At 41.5% G+C, this 21,941-nt stretch overlaps 1 protein-coding gene across 1 annotated transcript; it reads right to left on the reverse strand.

Annotated features, from left to right (window-relative positions):
* Positions 1–485: 485 nt before the first annotated feature.
* Positions 486–21,164, reverse strand: rab14l (RAB14, member RAS oncogene family, like). Its single transcript, XM_079606991.1, has 8 exons — positions 20,998–21,164; positions 10,289–10,347; positions 9,881–9,934; positions 8,861–9,038; positions 8,082–8,148; positions 5,296–5,383; positions 5,191–5,221; positions 486–2,748 (listed from the first exon to the last, which is right to left on the reverse strand). Exons 2-8 carry the CDS (start codon positions 10,338–10,340, stop codon positions 2,571–2,573), a joined length of 648 nt encoding a protein of 215 aa, XP_079463117.1. The 5' UTR covers positions 10,341–10,347; positions 20,998–21,164; the 3' UTR covers positions 486–2,570.
* Positions 21,165–21,941: the final 777 nt, after the last annotated feature.

Consider the following 21,941-nt stretch of genomic DNA (forward strand, 5'->3'; position numbering starts at 1 on the left):
ATTATATGACTGACAGACAAGAACGGCTTGACCTAAAAATATCAAAATTGAAACTACTGCGGAGACAAAGACACCGACATCTTGATGCACTTCAGGTAAGATAACACATACCAACATTTAATTTCAACGTGAACAATCCCTTTAACTTTTTTTGTTTTGTTGAAAATGAACAAAATTTAAATAAGTCAATACATAAATGTGTTTGTCTAAGGCCGTGTTTACACGAGAACGCTCGCGGGTGAAAACGTACACATATTTTATCGGATGTGCCTTTCGTTTACACGGCGAAGCCGTTTTTTGGGGCTTAAAAACACAAAAAAGTGAAACCCCCTCCAGAGTGGAAATCTTAAAAACGCTCCAGCGCCGCGTTCCCGTCTAAAGGGTAAAAACGCAAAAGTCTGCTAGATGCAAAATGCATGTTAAAAATGACAGATATACAGAGATAATCTGATTACACATAATATTCTAGATTTTTTTTAATTCACAAGTTCACGGTCTGAAAGTGTGGCCTGTAGAACAAGCAACTTCTTTAAAAAGCAAAAATCTCCCTTTGCTTTAAACTTTACAGGTGTTATTTATGATCAAACCGCAACATTACACACTAATTAAAGTTAAAATAGAAAAATCATAATCAACCACCCCTTTAAATTTGATAAAACCTGGTTCGTTCAGAGTGACACTGAGCCGTTTTCTGGCTAGAGCATATTTAATGTCATCATTAAAATCAAAATGTCAACATTTTAAAATCATATACATACACAAAAACAGATTTTCAAACGTTAGCACAGCTCATTCAGAGTTTATACATATGTACTAGGTCATTATTCAGACAGACGGTTCATCCCTCGATCAGCACAGATGTGTTTCTTCTGCTGGGCCGAAGTAGAGTTTGTGACCGTCGTCTTTCTGCATCACCAACAGACACAGCCTTATATACAGCAGCTGAATCAGATCTCATATGGTACGTACACTGAATCAAGACACAGATGCTGCTTCACAAGAAGTGTCGTGTTGTTGTTAATATACAAGCCGATGGCGCAGACGTTTACTGTACAGGCTCAACAACTGTAGCGTTCTCCATCACATTTCATAGATCTATACAAAAACAGTTGCAGTGCTGTAAAACCAAACTCAACTCCCAACTGTGTTGAGCTAGTAAAGATTAAACAGTGATAGTAATAATATTAACATGAATAATAATAAGGCAACATAAAATAACAGTGGTAAGGACAGACGAACGAACGAATGATCAAGGAGCAGAAGAGAAGAAAGAATCATCTTTCCATAAAGTGTCTTCGGTTCATAAAGCTGTCCAACCCTTGACACTCGCGCGTGTTTCTTTCCGTTATAAATCTGGGATCTGGTGGAATCGACTCACGTTTACAGATGCGAATGCGTAATTCAGAGTGCTTTATCTACAGGAGCATCAGACGGTGAGCGGCCCGAAGAGACAGATTCTCCTGAACAAGAAACTCATGCTTACTTTCAGCTACAGGCCTGGTTTCTCAGAGCGGTGCAGACGAATGTGACGAGATAGAAAACGAATATCAATATAAAAAAAGAGCCTGATTGGTGTTCAGCAGATTCTTCTCTCCTGAACCGATGCGTCACGTGATTAGTCGGAGGATGACGGGGGAATAAGAAAACACTGAGCAAGAAAGATGGACAGATGAAGAGAAAGATAGGAGCAAATGAGCGCATGTAGTCGTGACACTCTGGGCCGAGACCGGGCCGTGTGTGTGATGAAGATGATGAAGATGATGTCAACAGCCACACCCTTCCCTCTGCGGCTGGGGTTCATGTGTGTGATGATGATGATGATGAAGATGATGATGATGATGGTGGTGGTGGTCATTAACAGCCACACCCCTCCCGCTGCGGCTGGGGTTCATGTGTGTGTGTGTGTGTGTGATGATGATGATGAAGATAATGATGATGGTGGTGGTCATTAACAGCCACACCCCTCCCACTGCGGCTGGGCTTCATATGTGTGTGTGTGTGTGTGTGTGTGTGTGTGTGTGTGATGATGATGATGATGATGATGAAGATGATGATGATGGTGGTCATTAACAGCCACACCCCTCCCACTGCGGCTGGGCTTCATGTGTGTGTGTGTGTGTGTGTGTGTGTGTGATGATGATGATGATGATGATGATGATGAAGATGATGATGATGATGGTCATTAACAGCCACACCCCTCCCACTGCGGCTGGGCTTCATGTGTGTGTGTGTGTGTGTGTGTGTGTGTGTGTGATGATGATGATGAAGATGGTCATTAACAGCCACACCCCTCCCGCTGCGGCTGGGCTTTGTGTGTGTGTGTGTGTGTGTGTGTGTGTGTGTGTGTGTGTGATGATGATGATGAAGATGGTCATTAACAGCCACACCCCTCCCGCTGCGGCTGGGCTTTGTGTGTGTGTGTGTGTGTGTGTGTGTGTGTGTGTGTGATGATGATGATGAAGATGGTCATTAACAGCCACACCCCTCCCGCTGCGGCTGGGCTTTGTGTGTGTGTGTGTGTGTGTGTGTGTGTGTGTGTGTGTGTGTGATGATGATGATGAAGATGGTCATTAACAGCCACACCCCTCCCGCTGCGGCTGGGGTTCGCTGGTGATCCGGCCTCCCTGCGGCGCTGATGGTTTGTGTTGAACACCTGATTCTGCCGCGTTCAGATCCAGACTGCCGTCCTGAATGTTCTGGTAGATCTTCTTTGCCGCCTCCAGGAAAGCATCCTCCACGTTCTCACCTCTGCGACAAACACACGACTGTCATCTATAAGCTTATAGGAGTTCAACACTCTGATTAAGTGTGCCATGTTTATAGTATATAGTGAGTACTGAGAATATAGTGAGTACTGAGTGTATAGTGAGTACTGAGAATATAGTGAGTACTGAGAATATAGTGAGTATTGAGAATATAGTGATTACCGAGAATATAGTGAGTATTGAGAGTATAGTGAGTACTGAGAATATAGTGAGTACTGAGAATATAGTGAGTACCGAGAATATAGTGAGTACCGAGAATATAGTGAGTACTGAGAATATAGTGAGTACTGAGAATATAGTGAGTACTGAGAATATAGTGAGTACTGAGAATATAGTGAGTACCGAGAATATAGTGAGTACCGAGAATATAGTGAGTACTGAGAATATAGTGAGTACTGAGAATATAGTGAGTAGTGAGTACTGAGAATATAGTGAGTACTGAGAATATAGTGAGTAGTGAGTACTGAGAATATAGTGAGTACTGAGAATATAGTGAGTACTGAGAATATAGTGAGTACTGAGAATATAGTGAGTACTGAGAATATAGTGAGTACTGAGAGTATAGTGAGTATTGAGTATATTAGTGAGTACTGAGAATATAGTGAGTACTGAGAATATAGTGAGTACTGAGAATATAGTGAGTACCGAGAATATAGTGAGTACCGAGAATATAGTGAGTACTGAGAATATAGTGAGTACTGAGAATATAGTGAGTAGTGAGTACTGAGAATATAGTGAGTACTGAGAATATAGTGAGTAGTGAGTACTGAGAATATAGTGAGTACTGAGAATATAGTGAGTACTGAGAATATAGTGAGTACTGAGAATATAGTGAGTACTGAGAATATAGTGAGTACTGAGAGTATAGTGAGTATTGAGTATATTAGTGAGTACTGAGAATATAGTGAGTACTGAGAATATAGTGAGTACTGAGAATATAGTGAGTACTGAGAATATAGTGAGTACTGAGTATATTAGTGAGTACTGAGAATATAGTGAGTATTGAGAGTATAGTGATTACCGAGAATATAGTGAGTACTGAGAATATAGTGAGTACTGAGAAAATAGTGAGTACTGAGAAAATAGTGAGTACTGAGAAAATAGTGAGTACTGAGAATATAGTGAGTACTGAGAATATAGTGATTACTGAGAATATAGTGAGTACTGAGAATATAGTGAGTATTGAGAGTATAGTGATTACCGAGAATATAGTGAGTACTGAGAATATAGTGAGTACTGAGAAAATAGTGAGTACTGAGAAAATAGTGAGTACTGAGAATATAGTGAGTACTGAGAGTATAGTGATTACCGAGAATATAGTGAGTACTGCGAATATAGTGAGTACTGAGAAAATAGTGAGTACTGAGAAAATAGTGAGTACTGATAATATAGTGAGTACTGAGAATATAGTGAGTACTGAGAATATAGTGAGTACTGAGAATATAGTGAGTACTGAGAATATAGTGAGTACTGAGAATATAGTGAGTATTGAGAGTATAGTGATTACCGAGAATATAGTGAGTACTGAGAATATAGTGAGTACTGAGAAAATAGTGAGAACTGAGAATATAGTGAGTACTGAGAATATAGTGAGTACTGAGTATATAGTGAGGACTGAGTATATAGTGAGGACTGAGTATATAGCGAGGACTGAGTATATTAGTGAGTATATAGCGAGGACTGAGTATATAGTGAGCATAAGATGAGTACTGAGAATTTAGTGAGTACTGAGTATATTAGTGAGTATATAGTGAGGACTGAGTATATTAGTGAGTATATAGTGAGGACTGAGTATATAGTGAGGACTGAGTATATAGTGAGTATATAGTGAGTACTGAGTATATAGTGAGTACTGAGTATATTAGTCAGTATATAGTGAGGACTGAGTATATTAGTGAGTATATAGTGAGGACTGAGTATATAGTGAGTACTGAGTATATTAGTGAGTACTGAGTATATTAGTGAGTACTGAGTATATAGTGAGGACTGAGTATATTAGTGAGTATATAGTGAGGACTGAGTATATAGTGAGGACTGAGTATATTAGTCAGTATATAGTGAGGACTGAGTATATTAGTGAGTATATAGTGAGGACTGAGTATATAGTGAGTACTGAGTATATTAGTCAGTATATAGTGAGGACTGAGTATATTAGTGAGTATATAGTGAGGACTGAGTATATAGTGAGGACTGAGTATATTAGTGAGTATATAGTGAGGACTGAGTATAAAGTGAGTATAAGATGAGTAGTGAGAATATAGTGAGTACTAAGTATAGTGAGTATATAGAGAGATATGTATTCTGCTGATGTCTGGACTCTATTGTCTGGGGTTCAGGGAAATACACACAGATGGTTCAATATGTCAGTAATGCTATGAGAATTAATACTGCATTTTAAAGTACACGTCATGCTGGAATTACTCACGTTTTGGCGCTGGCCTCCAGGAACAGCAGACCTGAGGATGAAACACACTGATGAGGATCAGGACTCAACGCAGCTCCACATCACACGAGGACAGGCTTTACTCACCGTTCTCTTCAGCAAACTGCTTGGCCTCCTCGTACGTCACGTCTCGCTGGGCTTCCAGATCTGCTTTGTTTCCTATGAGTATAATCACCTGCACAAGCACACAGGGAACATCTCTCTCAGAACCAAACCACCTCAACGTCTTACGAGCATAAACTTTAACCGCATGTTCTGGGTGGTTGCTAGGGTGTTTCTAGGCAGTTGGCAGAGTTCTGGGTGGTTGCTAGGGTGTTTCTAGGCAGCTGCTAGGGCATTGTTATTTCATTGCTAGGCAGTTGGAGGTGGTTGCTAGGGTGATGCTAGGTGTCATAGATGGTTGCTAGGTAGTTTCTATGTTATCAGTCCTGTACATTGCCCTGTATATGACAATAGAGGCCAACCATGTGTTACCTACAATGTTCTGGTGCTGAGATATGGCTTATTCATGCAGATAAAGTTCAGATATGGGTGACTAGGCTGTTGTGTGGGCATTGCTAGGCAGATTTCAGTCGTTGCTAGGGCGTCAGTCGTCAAAGATGGTTGCTAAGGAGTTGCTAGTTCTTATGTTATCAATACTATACATTGTCCTGTCAAATAGAGGCCAACCCATTGGTACTACAATGTGCTGGTGCTGAGACATTGCTTATTCATGCAGACGTGGTTGCTAGGGTGTTGTGGTTGGTTGCTAGGAAGTTGGCAGAGGGTTCTGGGTGGTTGCTACAGGGTTTCTAGGCAGCTGCTATGGCATCGTTATGTGATCGCTAGGCCCTGTGTTGCTCAGATGTTGTGGGATGTTGCAAGGGCATTGCTAGGGTGTTGTGGGTGGTTGCTAGGGCATTGCAGGGTGGTTACTAGGCAGTTCCTATGCTATAAGTACATGACAATAGAGGCCACCCCGATGCTGTGGTGCTGGGATATGACTTATTAATGCAGATATGGTTGCTAGGGCGTTGCTAGTGTAATTTCAGTGGTTACTAGGCAGTTCCCATGTTATAAGTACATGTCAATAAACGCCATCCCGATGCTGTGGTGCTGAGATATGGCTTATTAATGCAGATATGGTTGCAAGGGTGTTGTGAGTGGTTGCTAGGGCGTTGCAAGTGTAATTTCAGTGGTTACTAGGCAGTTCCTATGTTATAAGTACATGTCAAAAGAGGCCACCCCGATGCTGTGGTGCTGAGATATGGCTTATTAATGCAGATATGGTTGCAAGGGTGTTGTGGGTGGTTGCTAGGGTGTTGCTAGTGTAATTTCAGTGGTTACTAGGCAGTTCCTATGTTATAAGTACATGTCAACAGAGGCCACCCCGATGCTGTGGTGCTATGATATGGCTTATTCATGCAGATATGGTTGCAAGGGTGTTGTGGGTGGTTGCTAGGGTGTTGCTAGTGTAATTTCAGTGGTTACTAGGCAGTTCCTATGTTATAAGTACATGTCAACAGAGGCCACCCCGATGCTGTGGTGCTGAGATATGGCTTATTAATGCAGATATGGTTGCAAGGGTGTTGTGGGTGGTTGCTAGGGTGTTGCTAGTGTAATTTCAGTGGTTACTAGGCAGTTCCTATGTTATAAGTACATGTCAACAGAGGCCACCCCGATGCTGTGGTGCTATGATATGGCTTATTAATGCAGATATGGTTGCAAGGGTGTTGTGGGTGGTTGCTAGGGTGTTGCTAGTTTAATTCCAGTGGTTACTAGGCAGTTCCTATGTTATAAGTACATGTCAACAGAGGCCACCCCGATGCTGTGGTGCTATGATATGGCTTATTCATGCAGATATGGTTGCTAGGGTGTTGTGGGTGGTTGCTAGGGTGTTGCTAGTGTAATTTCAGTGGTTACTAGGCAGTTCCTATGTTATAAGTACATGTCAACAGAGGCCACCCCGATGCTGTGGTGCTATGATATGGCTTATTCATGCAGATATGGTTGCTAGGGTGTTGTGGGTGGTTGCTAGGGTGTTGCTAGTGTAATTTCAGTGGTTACTAGGCAGTTCCTATGTTATAAGTACATGTCAACAGAGGCCACCCCGATGCTGTGGTGCTGTGATATGGCTTATTCATGCAGATATGGTTGCTAGGGTGTTGTGGGTGGTTGCTAGGGTGTTGCTAGTGTAATTTCAGTGGTTACTAGGCAGTTCCTATGTTATAAGTACATGTCAACAGAGGCCACCCCGATGCTGTGGTGCTATGATATGGCTTATTAATGCAGATATGGTTGCAAGGGTGTTGTGGGTGGTTGCTAGGGTGTTGCTAGTTTAATTCCAGTGGTTACTAGGCAGTTCCTATGTTATAAGTACATGTCAACAGAGGCCACCCCGATGCTGTGGTGCTATGATATGGCTTATTCATGCAGATATGGTTGCTAGGGTGTTGTGGGTGGTTGCTAGGGTGTTGCTAGTGTAATTTCAGTGGTTACTAGGCAGTTCCTATGTTATAAGTACATGTCAACAGAGGCCACCCCGATGCTGTGGTGCTATGATATGGCTTATTCATGCAGATATGGTTGCTAGGGTGTTGTGGGTGGTTGCTAGGGTGTTGCTAGTGTAATTTCAGTGGTTACTAGGCAGTTCCTATGTTATAAGTACATGTCAACAGAGGCCACCCCGATGCTGTGGTGCTATGATATGGCTTATTCATGCAGATATGGTTGCTAGGGTGTTGTGGGTGGTTGCTAGGGTGTTGCTAGTGTAATTTCAGTGGTTACTAGGCAGTTCCTATGTTATAAGTACATGTCAACAGAGGCCACCCCGATGCTGTGGTGCTGAGATATGGCTTATTCCTGCACATGCTGACGTGGCGGCTGGCACTCACGGTGTTGGGGTTGGTGAGGTTCCTGGCGTCGGTCAGCCAGCTGCTGAGGTGGTTGTACGTGCTTCTCCTGTACAGACACATGTTAATAAACACTCGCCGCACCAGTTGAGTGACAGCTGTGCCGACGCTAGAGGTCTGGTTTCGGGTTGGATACATACATATAGTTAGCGTGCCGTGTGCTAGCTGTGCTGTGACCGTAAACATGAGCGCACGAGAGAGAAAGTACGTGCGCAGTTTCAGCGCCACCGTCCTCCTCTGACTGCGTGTGACTGAAAGAGTGCGCGCGGGAGCACACGCGCAAAACAGTTTTGTAAAATGATATATGAATAATTTATCTTATATGATTTTACAAAGCTGTTTTGCGCATGTGCTCCCGCGCGCACTCTTTCAGTCACACGCAATCAGAGGACGCGCTGAAACATCAACTCCCGATGCGGTTTCTTCCTTCATACTTCATACTTCATAAAGGAGATATTTGTGTTAATATTTGTGCAACTGCGCAAACTTTGTTTTGAAGTTTAATGTTTGAGTTCCAGAGTCATTTGTGACTGTTACGCCAGTTCAACCACAGCAGAGTTTCGTAATTAGTGAGTCTGTGCTCTTTCTCTTGTTCTTCTCGTTGCAAGCAATCATAAACACAGCATATTGCAGCAACAACAACAAAAAGTATTTCTGTGAGAAACGGACCTCGGGTTCAGGCTTGAAATATGGGCGTAATGTTCGTGTCGGGTTAAAGGGTCTGGGGTTCTGGCTTCAGTGTAACGCTCGAGCACACACACCTGGTGATGTCGTACACCATCAGCGCTCCCGCGGCTCCTCGGTAGTAGCTGCGCGTGACGGCTCTGAAGCGCTCCTGACCCGCCGTGTCCCAGATCTGCAGCTTGATCTTCTGCCCGCTCACCTCGATGATCCTGGTGCCGAACTCCACGCCGATGGTGTGCGGGCAGTCGGCCATGACTGAGGACACACACACACACACACACACACGCACGATGAAGAGGATGAGGAAGAGGATGATTCACACGGTAAATCACGACTCTCTTAAAGGAGAACTTTATTTTTAACATTTAGCTCAATTTTTAGTAAATTTGGAGTGCTGTCAATACAGAGAACAACGACAAAAATCGGTGTTGCCTACACTGTGTTATCCTCTTTTTAATATTTGCACCCTATTGACTTGAATGGGGCAAATTTTAAACCGGTCGAAGTCCACAGTAGTCGACTGTCGAATTCATGTGCGTGATCAACGGTAACTAAGCAACAGTGGAGACTCAGACTGACAGCTGTCAGCCGAAGACGGTGCTGTGGTGTTTTGAGAATATCAGCTCTGATGGATATTTGTAAAAAAAAAAATCATCTTAGTTACCCATGATCACACGCGTGAACTCGACAGTCGACTACTGTGGACTTCCACCGAAAACAGGAAGTAAATACAGGTCTGTGCGCTTGTTGAATTAACATCATTTTTAATCATATCTTTCACATCGACTGCAGTCAGATTCACCGTGTTCACTCTGAAGGAATCACTCAACATGGCTGGGCACTTGTATGACGCATCAAGGATGATAAGAGGATAAAAGCAGGTTTATAACTTGCCCCATTCAAGTCAATAGGGTGCAAATTAAAAAAAAAAGAGGATAACACGATTTTTGTCGTTGTTCTCTGTATTGACAGCACTCCAAATTTACTAAAAATTGAGCTCAATGTTAAAATTGACCGGAGTTCTCCTTTAAACAAACCCAGTGTGTGTGTGTGTGTTTGTGTGTGTGTGTGTGTGTGTGTGTCCGTCTCATACTCACATTTCTTTTCTGTGAACTGGTGCAGCAAACAGGACTTCCCAACGCCCATGTCGCCTGCGGAGAGAGAGAGAGAGAGAGGAGTGAGAGGGAGAGAGGGAGAGAGAGAGAGAGAGAGAGAGAGAGAGAGAGAGAGAGAGAGAGAGAGGGAGAGGGAGAGAGAGAGAGATATGTTTGAATTAACATTATTGTTCTTTCCCCATTGGCAGATAATTTTGCTTGTTTTAAGCAACAAATCACTTAATTTTGATTTATTTCGCCAGAAAACAAGAAATAATGTCGTATGGTATTTTACTCATCTAGTAAATGCCTCTTGATTTAAGAATATTTAGATATTTGAACTGGAAACGAGACACAAATACTGAGTAAGAGAAGCATGTGTTTGCAGCGCTGGCGACTGCCGTTACTCACCGATGATGATGTACTTGAAGATGTAGGAGTAGTTGTACGGTGCAGTGGCCATCGCCGCTCTGAAACACACACACTACACATCACACCGGGAACTGATAACTGTCACCATACCACTACTGTAATACCACTACTGTAATACCACTGCTGTAATACCACTGCTGTAATATCACTGCTGTAATACCACTGCTGTAATACCACTGTAATATCACTGCTGTAATATCACTGCTGTAATATCACTGCTGTAATACCACTGTAATATCACTGCTGTAATATCACTGCTGTAATACCACTGCTGTAATATCACTGCTGTAATACCACTGCTGTAATATCACTGCTGTAATACCACTGCTGTAATATCACTGCTGTAATATCACTGCTGTAATATCACTGCTGTAATATCACTGCTGTAATACCACTGCTGTAATACCACTGCTGTAATACCACTGCTGTAATACCACTGCTGTAATACCACTGCTGTAATACCACTGCTGTAATACCACTGTAATATCACTGCTGTAATACCACTGCTGTAATACCACTGCTGTAATACCACTGCTGTAATACCACTGCTGTAATATCACTGCTGTAATACCACTGTAATACCACTGCTGTAATACCACTGCTGTAATACCACTGCTGTAATATCACTGCTGTAATACCACTGTAATACCACTGCTGTAATATCACTGCTGTAATACCACTGTAATACCACTGCTGTAATACCACTGCTGTAATACCACTGCTGTAATACCACTGCTGTAATACCACTGCTGTAATACCACTGTAATACCACTGCTGTAATATCACTGCTGTAATACCACTGCTGTAATACCACTGCTGTAATACCACTGCTGTAATACCACTGCTGTAATACCACTGCTGTAATACCACTGCTGTAATACCACTACTGTAACACCACTGCTGTAATACCACTACTGCTGTAATACCACTGCTGTAATACCACTACTGCTGTAACACCACTGCTGTAACACCACTACTGTAACACCACTGCTGTAACACCACTACTGTAACACCACTACTGTAATACCACTGCTGTAATACCACTACTGTAACACCACTGCTGTAACACCACTACTGTAACACCACTGCTGTAACACCACTGCTGTAACACCACTGCTGTAACACCACTACTGTAACACCACTACTGTAATACCACTGCTGTAATACCACTACTGTAATACCACTGCTGTAATACCACTACTGTAATATCACTGCTGTAACACCACTACTGTAACACCACTGCTGTAACACCACTACTGTAACACCACTGCTGTAATACCACTACTGTAATACCACTGCTGTAATACCACTACTGTAATATCACTGCTGTAATACCACTGCTGTAATACCACTGCTGTAATACCACTACTGCTGTAACACCACTGCTGTAACACCACTACTGTAACACCACTGCTGTAACACCACTGCTGTAATACCACTGTAATATCACTGCTGTAATATCACTGCTGTAATATCACTGCTGTAATACCACTGCTGTAATACCACTACTGTAATACCACTGCTGTAATACCACTGCTGTAACACCACTGCTGTAACACCACTGCTGTAATACCACTGTAATATCACTGCTGTAATATCACTGCTGTAATATCACTGCTGTAATATCACTGCTGTAATACCACTGCTGTAATACCACTGTAATATCACTGCTGTAATATCACTGCTGTAATACCACTGCTGTAATACCACTGTAATATCACTGCTGTAATATCACTGCTGTAATATCACTGCTGTAATATCACTGCTGTAACACCACTACTGTAACACCACTGCTGTAACACCACTGCTGTAACACCACTGCTGTAACACCACTGCTGTAACACCACTGCTGTAACACCACTGTAATATCACTGCTGTAATATCACTGCTGTAATATCACTGCTGTAATATCACTGCTGTAATACCACTGCTGTAATACCACTACTGTAATACCACTGCTGTAATACCACTACTGTAACACCACTGCTGTAACACCACTGCTGTAACACCACTGTAATATCACTGCTGTAATATCACTGCTGTAATATCACTGCTGTAATACCACTGCTGTAACACCACTGCTGTAATACCACTACTGTAACACCACTGCTGTAACACCACTGCTGTAACACCACTGTAATATCACTGCTGTAATATCACTGCTGTAATATCACTGCTGTAATACCACTGCTGTAATACCACTGCTGTAATACCACTACTGCTGTAACACCACTGCTGTAACACCACTGCTGTAACACCACTGCTGTAACACCACTGCTGTAATATCACTGCTGTAACACCACTGCTGTAACACCACTGCTGTAACACCACTGCTGTAACACCACTACTGTAATACCACTGCTGTAATACCACTACTGTAATACCACTGCTGTAATACCACTGCTGTAATACTAGAGGTCGACCGATTCATCGGTTTTGCCGATTAATCGGCACCGATTGTTGACTGGTGGAACTATCGTTATTGGCAAAAATATATACCGATAGTTTTTCCTGGTTGCGTCCATTGCTGGAGCGGCTGAGAAGCGCACGCTGTCATTCATTACACAGAGCTGAGAAGGGTCTGCTGGCATGATGCAGTACAAGAGCGGCCTCTAGAGGTGTAATAAAAACTCGTGCCTCGTGTTGTTTATTTCGACACGTGATGCTGCGTGCTGCACTGAGAGCACATGCTGCGCGGAGAGCGCTGACATCAGATGCGCGTTTAAAGCACCGACAGCTCAAATGTATGTAGCCTATACAGTACATTTTGTCATATCATTATAAAGTGATTAATTTGTTGACTAAATGCTGCATTAGTAGAGACAGTAGGCGTTTGTTTGCCTTCGAGGCTGAGAGGACGCTAACATTAGTAGTACCTCAAGCGGTTAAAACACTGACAAACATAAACGTAAGTCCGACCCGAATGTTGAATGTCACAATTGTTACCTCTATTTGCATTAGTTCATATCCAGCTGGTCACTTTTATGCATTACATATGCAGAGAAGTTGCATATTTAAAGCTAGAGACGTAAGCAAGCTGATATGTTCATACAGCTGACAGAAACATAAACGAATCAGAAAAGCATTCGATTTCGGTTATTTATTTTTTTCATCTTCACTTTAATACAAATTTTGTTACTTTTTAATTAATTAAGTTGGCTTGAAAAGAACAGTTAAATAGTTACATTTTGAATGTAACTGGTTTTATTTGTTATTTAGAGTTACTTTTTGTTTCAGTTTGAATGAATGTCTTTTATTGACTTAAAATATTTATTCACATTTATATATTTATTTCATTTAGCATGTTTTCATGGTTCAATACAGTTTTTTTATTTTTATAATAAAGTTCAGCACTGTTTTACTTGGAGTGTTATGTTTGTTTTTATCCAGTATCAATTTTAAAAACTATCGGTTCATTAATCGGTTATCGGCAAGTATGGCCCAACCTAGCTATCGTTATCGGTAAAATCCACTATCGGTCGACCTCTATGTAATACCACTGCTGTAATACCACTGCTGTAATACCACTACTGTAATACCACTGCTGTAATACCACTGCTGTAATACCACTACTGTAATACCACTGCTGTAATACCACTGCTGTAATACCACTGCTGTAATACCACTACTGTAATACCACTGCTGTAATACCACTGCTGTAATACCACTACTGTAATACCACTACTGTAATACCACTACTGTAATACCACTGCTGTAATACCACTGCTGTAATACCACTGCTGTAATACCACTGCTGTAATACCACTGCTGTAATACCACTACTGTAATACCACTGCTGTAATACCACTGCTGTAATACCACTACTGTAATACCACTGTAACACCACTGCTGTAACACCACTGCTGTAACACCACTGCTGTAACACCACTACTGTAATACCACTCCTGTAATACCACTGCTGTAACACTGCTGTAACACCACTACTGTAATGCCACTGCTGTAATACCACTGCTGTAATACCACTGCTGTAATACCACTCCTGTAATACCACTGCTGTAATACCACTGCTGTAATACCACTGCTGTAATACCACTACTGTAACACCACTCCTGTAATACCACTGCTGTAATACCACTGCTGTAATACCACTGCTGTAATACCACTGCTGTAATACCACTGCTGTAATACCACTACTGTAACACCACTACTGTAACACCACTCCTGTAACACCACTCCTGTAACACCACTGCTGTAATACCACTCCTGTAATACCACTGCTGTAATACCACTGCTGTAATACCACTGCTGTAATACCACTGCTGTAATACCACTACTGTAACACCACTACTGTAACACCACTCCTGTAACACCACTCCTGTAACACCACTGCTGTAATACCACTCCTGTAATACCACTGCTGTAATACCACTGCTGTAATACCACTACTGTAACACCACTACTGTAACACCACTGCTGTAATACCACTACTGTAACACCACTACTGTAATACCACTACTGTAATACCACTCCTGTAATACCACTGCTGTAATACCACTGCTGTAATACCACTGCTGTAATACCACTCCTGTAACACCACCAGGGTGGGAAATTTACTTTTTTGCCCACCAGCCACAGTGGCTGTTGGATGCCCAATTCTACCAGCCACTTATATTTTTTACCAGCCACTTTTTCCAGAATTCAAATGTATAAAAAAAAGTGCACTAGCATATTGTGAATTGCTTCAATACACTATTTTTTATTATTATTAATACATATTTGATTAATATAGGCAAATAAAATAGGCAAATAAAAAGTGATGTAATATTGTTTTTGGTCAGTTTGGTCATATTCTACCGTAATTATAGGCCTACATGTTTAATGAAAAAAATATATTGACTCATCTCTCAGTAATAGGGCCGACTGTGTTTCTGATATGAATAAAACTCGTCTGCAAATATATTTGAATGGATTGTTATTGCTGCTTCCATAGACACCATTGTGCATTTTACAAACTATACGTTTATTGTTTTGCTATAAATTATATGTTTTTAAATGTCTGAAACCTACAATAGACATTATGTGGTCTATGACAAGCACTGAGCGTCCGTCTTTATAACCATAGAGCGCGAGAGCACATCTTGAATCTGGCAGTTATGTCACGTCACTGTACATCCGCTCCTCAGTGGTCAGCTGTGCAGAGCGGGCCAACATCGAAATTGCTGATGAGATGTAGAGGAAAATGAGAATGTTACGTTACTCGCACGCTATTGGCTGGTCAGTGGGAACTGCACGAACCAATGGCAGAGCGGCGTAAGTGCGCGAACCAATCGGTGCGAAGCCCGCCGAGCTGCTCGAACTGCCATGGATTCAGGTTTTTATCGACTGAAGGGACTGCCACTGTATACCGTCACTGTGGCTGGTATACAAGGCAAAGTCACCCGCCACTTTGGAAAAGTACCCGCCATTGGCTGGTGGCGGGTGCTAATTTCCCACCCTGAACACCACTACTGTAATACCACTCCTGTAACACCACTCCTGTAACACCACTACTGTAACACCACTACTGTAATACCACTACTGTAACACCACTCCTGTAACACCACTACTGTAATACCACTACTGTAACACCACTCCTGTAACACCACTACTGTAATACCACTACTGTAATACCACTGCTGTAATACCACTGCTGTAATACCACTACTGTAATACCACTGCTGTAATACCACTGCTGTAATACCACTGCTGTAATACCACTGCTGTAATACCACTGCTGTAATACCACTACTGTAATACCACTACTGTAATACCACTACTGTAATACCACTGCTGTAATACCACTGCTGTAATACCACTGCTGTAATACCACTACTGTAATACCACTGCTGTAATACCACTGCTGTAATACCACTACTGTAATACCACTGTAACACCACTGCTGTAACACCACTGCTGTAACACCACTACTGTAATACCACTACTGTAACACCACTGCTGTAACACTGCTGTAACACCACTACTGTAATACCACTGCTGTAATACCACTGCTGTAATACCACTGCTGTAATACCACTCCTGTAACACCACTACTGTAACACCACTCCTGTAACACCACTCCTGTAACACCACTCCTGTAACACCACTGCTGTAACACCACTGCTGTAACACCACTGCTGTAATACCACTACTGTAATACCACTACTGTAATACCACTGCTGTAACACCACTACTGTAACACCACTACTGTAATACCACTGCTGTAATACCACTCCTGTAATACCACTGCTGTAACACCACTGCTGTAATACCACTACTGTAATACCACTACTGTAATACCACTGCTGTAACACCACTACTGTAACACCACTACTGTAATACCACTGCTGTAATACCACTCCTGTAATACCACTGCTGTAATACCACTGCTGTAATACCACTGCTGTAATACCACTGCTGTAACACCACTGCTGTAACACCACTGCTGTAACACCACTACTGTAATACCACTACTGTAACACCACTGCTGTAATACCACTGCTGTAATACCACTCCTGTAACACCACTACTGTAACACCACTCCTGTAACACCACTCCTGTAACACCACTGCTGTAACACCACTGCTGTAACACCACTGCTGTAATACCACTACTGTAATACCACTACTGTAATACCACTACTGTAACACCACTACTGTAATACCACTGCTGTAATACCACTCCTGTAATACCACTGCTGTAATACCACTGCTGTAATACCACTGCTGTAATACCACTACTGTAACACCACTCCTGTAATACCACTGCTGTAATACCACTGCTGTAATACCACTGCTGTAATACCACTGCTGTAATACCACTGCTGTAATACCACTGCTGTAATACCACTACTGTAACACCACTACTGTAACACCACTCCTGTAACACCACTCCTGTAACACCACTGCTGTAATACCACTCCTGTAATACCACTGCTGTAATACCACTGCTGTAATACCGCTACTGTAACACCACTGCTGTAATACCACTACTGTAACACCACTACTGTAATACCACTACTGTAATACCACTCCTGTAATACCACTGCTGTAATACCACTGCTGTAATACCACTGCTGTAATACCACTCCTGTAACACCACTACTGTAATACCACTCCTGTAACACCACTCCTGTAACACCACTACTGTAACACCACTACTGTAATACCACTGCTGTAATACCACTACTGTAACACCACTACTGTAATACCACTGCTGTAATACCACTACTGTAACACCACTCCTGTAACACCACTCCTGTAATACCACTGCTGTAATACCACTACTGTAACACCACTCCTGTAACACCACTCCTGTAATACCACTACTGTAATACCACTGCTGTAATACCACTACTGTAACACCACTACTGTAATACCACTGCTGTAATACCACTACTGTAACACCACTACTGTAATACCACTCCTGTAATACCACTGCTGTAATACCACTGCTGTAATACCACTGCTGTAATACCACTACTGTAACACCACTACTGTAATACCACTCCTGTAATACCACTACTGTAACACCACTACTGTAACACCACTGCTGTAACACCACTACTGTAATACCACTACTGTAATACCACTGCTGTAAGACCACTGCTGTAAGACCACTACTGTAACACCACTACTGTAATACCACTGCTGTAATACCACTACTGTAATACCACTACTGTAATACCACTACTGTAATACCACTGCTGTAATACCACTACTGTAATACCACTACTGTAATACCACTGCTGTAATACCACTACTGTAATACCACTGCTGTAATACCACTACTGTAATACCACTACTGTAATACCACTGCTGTAATACCACTACTGTAACACCACTACTGTAATACCACTGCTGTAATACCACTACTGTAATACCACTACTGTAATACCACTACTGTAATACCACTGCTGTAATACCACTGCTGTAACACCACTACTGTAACACCACTACTGTAATACCACTACTGTAATACCACTGCTGTAATACCACTACTGTAACACCACTACTGTAATACCACTGCTGTAATACCACTACTGTAATACCACTCCTGTAATACCACTACTGTAACACCACTACTGTAATACCACTACTGTAATACCACTGCTGTAATACCACTACTGTAACACCACTACTGTAATACCACTGCTGTAATACCACTACTGTAACACCACTACTGTAATACCACTACTGTAATACCACTGCTGTAATACCACTACTGTAACACCACTACTGTAATACCACTGCTGTAATACCACTGCTGTAACACCACTACTGTAATACCACTGCTGTAATACCACTACTGTAACACCACTACTGTAATACCACTACTGTAATACCACTGCTGTAATACCACTACTGTAACACCACTACTGTAATACCACTGCTGTAATACCACTGCTGTAATACCACTGCTGTAATACCACTACTGTAACACCACTACTGTAATACCACTACTGTAATACCACTGCTGTAATACCACTACTGTAACACCACTACTGTAATACCACTGCTGTAATACCACTACTGTAATACCACTCCTGTAATACCACTGCTGTAATACCACTGCTGTAATACCACTGCTGTAATACCACTGCTGTAACACCACTACTGTAACACCACTACTGTAATACCACTACTGTAATACCACTGCTGTAATACCACTACTGTAACACCACTACTGTAATACCACTGCTGTAATACCACTACTGTAACACCACTGCTGTAATACCACTACTGTAATACCACTGCTGTAATACCACTGCTGTAACACCACTCCTGTAACACCACTCCTGTAATACCACTGCTGTAATACCACTGCTGTAATACCACTCCTGTAACACCACTCCTGTAATACCACTACTGTAATACCACTGCTGTAATACCACTACTGTAACACCACTACTGTAATACCACTGCTGTAATACCACTACTGTAACACCACTACTGTAATACCACTACTGTAATACCACTGCTGTAATACCACTGCTGTAACACCACTCCTGTAACACCACTCCTGTAATACCACTCCTGTAATACCACTACTGTAATACCACTGCTGTAATACCACTACTGTAACACCACTACTGTAATACCACTACTGTAACACCACTACTGTAATACCACTACTGTAATATCACAAAGAAGTGCAGTTACTGAAAATATTACACAGTCAATCCAACATTTATTCAGACACTTCAACATTTCTCACATCATCAGTTTATTCGCTATAGTTTAGAAAACGGTAATAAAATATGAGCAGAACTCAGTTTATATTTGACAGGTTTTGTCCGTCCTTCTGTTAGACTGTCTCTCACACACACACACACACACACACACACACACACACACACACACACACACACACACACACACACACACACACACACACACACACACACACACACACACACACACACACACACCTTCTGTTAGACTGTCTCACACATGAATTATGTTGAATATCTGTCAGCTGGTAAATTTAACTACTACACAATTAGATAATACCAGTTTAGCTCGACCAGTGACCAAGCAATGCTTCATTGTGTTCAGTGTGTGTGTGAAAAGAGCATTAGCAGTTACAGACACACACTCCAGCAGAACATGACCAGCTCACAGTGGCCCAATCATTTCTGAATAATAATGTCCCAGTTTACTTTATTTTGCTCTCCTCACTTACAGAAATGAACTATAGTGTCCTGCACACACTAGTAAACAAATATCAATTATAACTGATGTCTGAATAGTTTTTGGTTTGACAGTATGTGTCTGGTGTAAGGCACTGAGTTTGGAAGCAAATGTTAATATTGACTTAATTGAGGAACTCTGTAAGGATACATGGCATTGTTTTAATATCATAGACACACACTGAACAGAAATAAACACTGACACACATTCATAAGGCCAGTCTGACTGTCAATCATAATCATAATAATACACCGACCTCATCATCATCAAATTAAAAATTGATCAAATACTATTTATTTCAAAATTGTTTTATGGGCATGACTGTAAATAATACAATACTGCCAAAGCTAGGAATACATAGAATAATAATAGAAGAAAATATTGTGTAACATAACTTAAATTTAAATAAACAGAACAAATTATAACATGTGTGAACATTTGATTCACAGTGATTGACAGTGATTGACAGCAGCCTGGCCTGATGGAAACGCTGTAACATGATTTATAGTCGCGATATTAACGGTTACAGTGAGAAACTGGTGACATATTAATAATAAAAATACATAAATAAGATGTGTGGGTGTCGCTGAAGCTCATCAACACAACACACTGCACTCACATTAACACACAGGCACACTGACAGCTGGGTTTTGTCATGTTTGAGATGTGTTTTGTCTTTATTTGTATGATGATGTGGAGCTTGTAACAGTGCTAACAGAGCTGCGAACACGGCTGACTGCGCCGCGGATCTGACACGCGATGTCGAGTAACCAAAGTTGGGTTTAGGGTCGGTCTGTAATGTGTTTGAGATATTTTACGGGTTTTTGTATTATTGTTATGATGATTGGAGCTGCTAACGGCTAACTAGCGTGAGCTGCTAACGGCAGGTTCGCCGGTCCGTGTTGACGGTAACGCCGAACCGACACGTGATGTCGAGTAACACGAGTCGAGTTTAGGGTCGGGATCAGTTTGCGTTGTGTTTGAGATGCATGTCCTCACCTGTAGTCGTGTGTGTTTGCTGTAAATCAGTGTGTTCAGATGATGATTATCCGGATTCTGGTCAAGATGGCGGCGGCACAAAGACTGAAGCAGTTCCGCGCCTCACCGCCAGGGGGCGCCAGAGGCCGCGCGCTTCACTCACTCACAGTGAAAACTACAGTGGACCCGAGGGAAAATATCAAGTCTGTTTTTATTTTCTCTTTCAACACAACCCCAGTGTTGTCTGATTCACAAATCATAACCTACCAGAAGTCCTAACCATATTACGTAATGATAATTATGCAACCAATCGATTGCTGTTTTTGTAATTGGGAAAGAGAGTTTATTGTGCACTTTATTTATGTCCCTGTTCATCAATCTTTTGGTATGAGATGTCTCAATTTCTAGGTGTCAAAATGAACTTGAACATACTTTATTGAAATCAATATGACTTTTCCAAAAGAAAAATATGTTATTGATTAATTTTATATTCATCAAACTAAATGGAGTAACTCAAAACCCAAGTTTGCTCATATTAAAGCAGCATTTAAAATGGAGTCGAACGGTATTTCTACAAAATTAATTTAACATATGTTTGTGATGCCCTTTATTCTTAAGTTTCTTTGCTTTTTGTTTATTTTTATTTCAATTATTGTTGTGTTTCAATTTATACTTACAGAATGTGAAAATGTGTAAAATAAATGTGTCAAGAACTTGTAGTGTGTAATTTTGAAAGTTCAATAAAAAATCAATTTAAAAAATCATCAGTGAAAGAAATTGCTGACCTACAACCTCAAGTGACTGGTTTCATGGAAGCTTGTTTCCACCAGAGAATAAATAAAGGTAATTGCGACTCTTTCTCTCACAATTATGACTTTTTATCTCAGAATTGCATGTTTATATCTCACAATTCTGACTTTATAACACACAATGAGTGATAAAAAGTCTTGTTATAGAATAAAGTC

Source organism: Phoxinus phoxinus (assembly GCF_949152265.1).
Source record: "Phoxinus phoxinus genome assembly, chromosome: 3".
Classification (NCBI taxonomy): domain Eukaryota; kingdom Metazoa; phylum Chordata; class Actinopteri; order Cypriniformes; family Leuciscidae; genus Phoxinus; species Phoxinus phoxinus.

Coding starts and splice junctions, on each gene's coding strand:
- rab14l (XM_079606991.1), bottom strand. CDS start 10,340: ATGGCCACTGCACCGTACAACTACTCCTACATCTTCAAGTACATCATC. Junction 8,149..8,860: donor ATGGTGTACGACATCACCAG/GTGTGTGTGCTC, acceptor GTGTCTGTACAG/GAGAAGCACGTACAACCACC. Junction 2,749..5,190: donor CTGGAGGCCAGCGCCAAAAC/GTGAGTAATTCC, acceptor TGTTTGTCGCAG/AGGTGAGAACGTGGAGGATG.